General features: G+C 37.7%; 1 protein-coding gene across 1 annotated transcript in view; it reads right to left on the bottom strand.

Annotated features, from left to right (window-relative positions):
* atf6 (activating transcription factor 6) overlaps positions 1-4,310 on the bottom strand; it is a 42,174-nt gene extending 37,864 nt beyond the window's left edge. Inside the window, exons 1-6 of the mRNA XM_016499402.1 lie at positions 4,056-4,310; positions 3,340-3,419; positions 3,029-3,116; positions 2,765-2,862; positions 1,419-1,545; positions 1,136-1,339 (exon numbers count right to left, since the gene is read on the bottom strand). Of these exons, the coding sequence (XP_016354888.1) occupies positions 1,136-1,339; positions 1,419-1,545; positions 2,765-2,862; positions 3,029-3,116; positions 3,340-3,419; positions 4,056-4,146 (688 nt within the window). The 5' untranslated portion in view covers positions 4,147-4,310. The remainder of the gene's footprint in view (positions 1-1,135; positions 1,340-1,418; positions 1,546-2,764; positions 2,863-3,028; positions 3,117-3,339; positions 3,420-4,055) is intronic.
* Between the last annotated feature and the right edge of the window lie 2,831 nt (positions 4,311-7,141).

Genomic DNA, 7,141 nt, shown 5'->3' with positions numbered 1-7,141 from the left:
TTCTTTCTTCTTTCTTTGCGTGCACATTTGGGCGGCATTATGCTAATATTTCCACATAGTGAGGTAGAGGGATGTGTTATGTGCCATCTGCTGTTTTTTTGTAAGCATGCTGCGAGGGCTGCAATACAACCTAAAATACACTACTCATTTCAACTTGCAACAAAAACGTGATCAACAAAAATAATAAAAGTGATCAAACATACCAAGACTTCCTATTACATATCAGACTTTTTAGTGTAATCAGTGTTGATTTTCACACACATTTTGTATATTATGTTGAGTACATACATATGTAAACAAACTTTTATTTTGAACTATTAATCACAATAAATCGATCTGACAGCACTAAAATAAAATAATAATAATAATAATAATAATAATATACATATTTTAGAACATTATCTTATATCATATCAAAATAATATCATATAATATCAAAATAATAATTATTTTATTTATTATTATTACTGTTATTGTTGTTATTATGAATTTTAATAATGTAATAATAACTCTTATGCAGTTTGTTATTATGGTACTATGATTATCATGTCTTTGCACATGATATTAAAGACAGTATTTCTGTCACAAAATAAAGCAATTCCCAAAGTTTACAAAGTTCATGGCACTGAATATTTATAAGATGAAGCATTTTGTTTGAGGCAAATAATCAGCTAATATGCTAGCAAATAGCTAGTTTACTTGCTACAACTACCCGTCACATAAAAAATGTCACATAAAAACAAGCATCAAGAAATCAAAGGGATGAAAAAAAAAAAATCAGTCAGGCAGGTCATTCACATCTACTTCGATACTGCTTTTTTGTAGGGCAAGCGACAAGGCAGACTGTACTGACACAAAAGGATGCACCAGCAGTTCAAGAACATTTCTCTGTCTGCCTGACAATAGACTTTAAAATGAGACACCCACTAATAGCACAAACAAAAATTGATGCCTAGTGCCATCTGCTGGTTTTTTGTAAGCATGCTGCAATACAACCTAAAATACACTACTCATTTCAACTTGCAACAAAAACGTGATCAACAAAAATAATAAAAGTGATCAAACATACCAAGACTTCCTATTACATATCAGACTTTATCAGATTAAAGTGTGGCAGAATGGGTTTCTTCATTACCTGTAGGGGGTGCTGGTTGAATGGTGACTGGTGGAGGTTTTACTACAGGCAGAACTGTAGTCTGAAGAGGCTGGATGATGATGGTCTTAGTCTGAAGGGGGGCTGCAGCATGGGAGATGGGCACCGCGGTAATGAGCGGTTTAGGCTGAATGGAAACCTTGGGGCTATACTGAATGGGCCTCTTCGCTGGCTGGAGAGGCTTTGCTGTGTGAACAAATGGTATCATCTTACTACAAATTGAAGATGAATGATTCAAATAAAGACATTAATGTACTTCACCTACCTTTTGACTGACTGGTCCTCTTGGAAGGCTTCATCTCAGCAGGCGCCTCAGCAAAGCCACTTGAGTCAGAGCAGACAGACAGCGGAGAGGGCTGAGAATGCCAGGAGACTGGAGACAGTGCCTCATCCTTAAAAAAAATTTGCGAATATAGCAGCATAATGTAGGAATATCACGAAAAGCCATCAGTGCACTTACATAGAAAAAAAAAAGAGAACTGAAAGTGCACTCAAGCATGGGAATACTGGGGTGTGAATCCAGATGGTCAAGAAGTCTACGTATCATTACTTAACTGTTTGCAGACTTTGCACATATCAAACGACTGATCAATAAATGAATAAATACCTACAGAACACCTGTGATACCACCCACTACTACCTTATGTTTGAATGTGTATTCAAACATTGCCTTGCTAGTTATAACCGGTCATGTGTGTCATGTTTCTTCAAACATGTTAAAAATAGTTAAACTTATAATAACGTGCTTCCTATACGTCCCTTCCTGTACGTGTATATGTCCCTTTGCAGGATGTTGCATCATTCAGTAACAGAACAACCCGTGTTAACATTCAGTGTGTGTTATGCAAACTATAACAAATATATGTCATGCTAAATTATACATTAACTTAATCAAGACTGTGAGGTGACACTAAGATTCTAGTGTTTAGGATTTCGCTAAAACAATGTGTATTTGTCATAGTGACATTATAGTTCTATGAAACCTTGAAAGGGACACTAGCTGATTTTGAAGAGTCAACGCACATATTACAAAATAAGACTGGACAATTCTCAATGTGAGACTGATTAATTAGTTTGATGATGTGCTGAGAGCCGATTAAGACATTCATTAACACACTGGAGTCTTAATTAGACACCTAATTCACATGGGTGTATGTGTGTGTCTGCCCTCTTGATCTCTGAACTACAGCAGCTGGCAGGATCAGTGAAGCTCAAACACACTCCATCTGCTCCTCTGACTGATTAAGTCAATAAAGACAAAAAAAGAATTTGTGTGTGTATATAACAAAAAATAAATTAATTAAAATAGATTTTATTTATAATTGTATAAAAATTATACTTGATGCATCTTATAATATACATTATATTATAAGATACGCCAAATATAATTTGTATACAATTTTGTCTCATTAACTATTACATATATCTTTGCATATTGATACATGTAAAAAAAAAATTGTGTGCAGGTTAGTTTGTCTGTGATTGTAAACAGCGTGGAGTCCAAAAACACTGGACATTTTTCAAATCACTCCCTGACAAATAAGACGCAAATTTCAGTGGGTAGAAATGCTCAAGGACTGCGTATTTGTTTTGGGGTGGAGTTTGACTCACATGTGTGGAGCATGGTGAGTGGGGCTCCACTGATGCTGGTGAGGACACTGAACTGAGCGTGTGGTCTGGTGACAGTGAGTCCACGGTTACATCACCATCTGTGAGAGCAGATAAAGAGAAAAAGGATAGAAATGCTTTCGTACATTTCGCTTTGGTAATACTTGAAGCAGTTCTCAGAAATATCAAGTTACTTTGAGTTTATTGCTGCTATAGACACAAATCTTGAAAAGATTTTCCAGTCCACTGAAAACTTAAAATTAGTACCTGATCGAGGGCTACCGTTTTCTCTCCAGCCATCTGAGCTCCACGCTGGGGGCTCAAAGTCAAAGTTCAGGTCAGGAACAGAGGTGTCCTAATAGAGAACAGATCCAAAATGCTTAAATTGCTTACATTTTTTCTACAAATCTCTGGTTAAAGTTACGGTCAAACCAAAAAAAAAGCAATAAAAAAAAACTTGTTAGTCTTTAAAAGATGCAATCTGATTTTCAAAATGCAATTCGAAAAAAGACAATTAAACCCATATTTGATAAACATGTAATATTTTGACAGATTGTCTTTGCAGGGGTTTGACTCACATAGCCTACACTTTCCACCAGAGCCTCCAGAAGCTCATCAGCATCCCCAAGATCTTCCAGCTCATCAAACAAGCTGATATCTACACAAGTAAAAGACATGGTTGTGAATTTAAGTATGACCAAAGGCAGATTGATGCCAAACAAAGAAGTAAAGCCAAACATGAGAGCAAGACAGGAAATAAAAAATGTATCAATCTTCTTTTGAGTTGTGGGTTTGTAACCAGGTCATACTACCTGCAACCATTCACCCTGAGGTGTTATGTAATTTGGTTTCAATTACAGTTTCTTTTATATGTTAACCAAACCCTAATTGACACACTGTAGTTTAGTATCCTGTGTATTCACGATATGAACTATACGAATGAATATACATATTATATGAACATGAACACAAAGTATAATCCCAAATAAATGTGTAATGATACAAAGTTAAATAAACGAAGTTGTATTCACAGTTCATATTTTATCATGTTTATATTTTTGATTCAACTACATTTTAAAATTGAAGCCACAAAAACAACACTGCGGATGAGTGGGAGACAGGTTCACCAGTCTGTCATCTAAGTTACAGCAAATGGACAATGACTATATACATATAAATCGCTTCATAGAGACGCTCTTTACGTACAGACACTTTACTAGAAGTAAATACAGAAGTTGGCGTTTATCGCGAGCAACACGCGCAGTGATGGATATTTCTAGAAAGCGTATCTTACCCCACTCTCCATCCTGATCGATGGAAATGTCCCCCGCTTCCTTATTCATTATCGATGGATTTACGAAATCTAACATCAAATCTGACGACATTATGCCACGAACACATTAGTAAGTATTAAAAGTGAGTCGGATGAGGAACACTAGTTATCGATGAATTCTGTGTGAAGTTGTAAACGCTCGCATTTCCCGATTCTGATGAAACTACATAACAACAATGCTGCAAGTACACGTCCAGTTTTACTGTAACTCTACGGGTGCCGGAGTGGGTCATACACAAGCCTTCTTGTAACCGGCTTGTTTTTCATCTCTACACCACATGGTGGTAGTAGACAGTCGGTCTTCCAGCAGTTTCGCACTCTCATTAGTCTCATTTTGGCGAAACGGTTCATTTGAACAGTTAGTTTAAAGAGCCGGTTCAAAAGCTGTTCAAGCGGTTCTTTGCGCCATCACGTGGACCATTCCTGTCGTGTTTAAATTTTCTGAAACGTATCATATCCTATTTAAAGCATCTATGTTGGAAAAATGATAGCCTACAAGATATGTAGCTTATTATGTATTCACACCTTAAGAATAATTCTTTAGCCTATTTGAATGACAATAGAACATAATAAAACAATTAACAAGCACAGAAGCTACTAATTATGTCAAACAGACAATAGGAACTGAACAAAACATGAAATAAAAATATCTAGGAATATTAAAACTGTTTTGTAAAACCAACCATTTGAACGCGTAGAACAGTTTGCTTATTTATAGGCTCTTCATATTCCTTGTTAAGTTTCTAAATGTCAGAGCATCAGGTCACACTTGCTGGTTTGGAGATTCGGAACAGGTGTTCATAGCTATAATCCTGTTGGTCTTCCCAGGACATTGTCAGCTTAACCTGAGGTGGTCTACAACAAACTCAGCTGGATCTGACCCTCTTACACACTTTACCCATGGCCTGTTCTTGTGTTTTCAAAAACCTAAACCTAATTTTTTGTTATTTGAAATGTACCCATTGCTTACTAAAAATGAAACAAAACCTTCATAGACTGAGCGTGTGTGGTTCAACAAGTCAGATTAAAATAATATTATCTTTTTGCTTGTACTCATCACTCATCGATTTTTATGGCAAAAACAGCCATGTTAAGCACTATAAAAGTCATTCATTCTGAGTGTTTTATGGTAAAAGCATCCAATGACAAACTCATTTGAGTAAGAGGGTTTTGAGGCATTTTTCTCTGTTTCAGCCAATCATGAAACAGTATGGTCTATTCAGGTTAATTGTCTATAAACCCACCAGCCCCCTCCCACAAACAGTCTGAGGATTAACAGGTTAATGTAACACACACGTCAAGAACATCCATTTGGAATGGATTAGAGTTTTGACCACCATGTCTTTATGTTGCCACAGGAACTTGTTGGTTCAAAATCGTGCTTACTGCACCAAACTTAAATCGACAAGCAGGCAAAAAAGCATAACCCAACTGAAAGTTAGTTTGAGAGATCTTATATTGGAAAAAAGCAGCAAGCAATGCAATAAAAGCAAAGCATGTAGTACAATTTTAGAGCTTCCTGCTGGAAAACATGAAGAGCAATGTATATCTAAAACTGAAGGATTCCTGTCATCACAATTCCATAAAATCACTCCTACTCCTCAGTTTCTGTGCTCCAATTGCACTTGCATCTCTGTGGGTGTTTTCACTCAAGAGAAAGCAGAGGTTTGAATAAAAAATGGAGGTTAAAGATAGAAAAGAGCAGAAGAGAGTAAACAAACAGACATTTCACAAACATAGCCCTCTGCTCCAGTGGTGTAGTCCTAAAGAAAAAATGGTTTACTATTACCCAGTAATATTACCTACACTTTCTAATTGCGTGTAATGCATACGCCAAATGCCAATTTTGCGTGCATATGATACGCCAATCCTTCACATTAACTTCGGTGGAGAGCAGATGCGTCCAAATACCACGCGTCATCTTCAGCGACAGTGACGTCACCAGCGAGGCTCAGTTCGTCCAGTTCACCTGATGCACGTACACCTTCAAACAGGTAAGGGCAACGATCTTTTTTTGTAATGAGATCATGTGGCTAACGGTATTATTTTAATGATTTCAGTGTTTCTGCATCACATTACATGGGGTCAGGGCCGTGCACAGACCTTTTGAGGGGCATGTGTTTTTTTCTTGCGCTTGAAACACGATTTACACCTTTACAAAGCTTCTCTTGCGCATGCAAATTTAATTTACGCTTACAGTCTTATGTACACTTCCACAACTCTTACCCTGCGTATACAAATCTTTTTGACGTCATTCTACCTTCATAGTATCCACTGTTGCAGCACGAGAACTGCGCTCAGTGCGGCTCAAAACACCAAGCGCGAGCGACAATGAGCGGCGTTGAATGACAGAAGTGATATTGCACCAATTACAAAGAATCACGAATTTCACACAGCAGTATGGGACACCATTAAAGGGGAAGCTACATGACAGTAGATTACGGATTTGCGAAGCAACAAAACAAGTGGGTATACCGAGGGTATATGCGAATATTGAACCTTAGAAGTCGTAATACGCAAACATCCCGGGGAAAAAAGTAAGCGTACGGCGTATACTTGCGTATGGCCCCGACTACACCACTGCTCTGCTCACTTCATCTTTTGTTTGTGTGATGAAGGTCCTCTGAGATTAATTATGTTGAACACAGTTGTTGAGCATTGTCTCCTCCAAGCGACAACAGAAGAGTATCACTTATCTCAGCTTGTGTGAGGGGGATTTGTGGAGGATTTGGAGAACATATGAGTGGAGTGTAGAGAAGAAGAACAGATTGGAAGGAGAGTATTTGCACATGCTTACCAGTATCTTGCATAACAAGAGATATGTTACAGTAAATCACACACTGACACAAACTTGTTGGTCTTCATCCTTTGGTTTGTGTTTGTGTGGATGATATAGAGTTAGCAGGTGGCCTAGGTCTGGTGTGTAGGGGGTGGGACGTGGCTGGGACACATTGTATATCTGGATGGGTTTGTGAATACAAAGGGATTACTGCATACGGTTTGGCTCACTGACAGCTCTGACTGTGAGTGTGTTTGTTAGTGTGTAA

This window comes from Sinocyclocheilus anshuiensis, unplaced genomic scaffold (genome assembly GCF_001515605.1).
Source record: "Sinocyclocheilus anshuiensis isolate Anshui unplaced genomic scaffold, SAMN03320099.WGS_v1.1 scaffold1746, whole genome shotgun sequence".
In the NCBI taxonomy this organism is placed as follows: domain Eukaryota; kingdom Metazoa; phylum Chordata; class Actinopteri; order Cypriniformes; family Cyprinidae; genus Sinocyclocheilus; species Sinocyclocheilus anshuiensis.
This window is presented reverse-complemented; position numbering and strand designations above follow the sequence as displayed.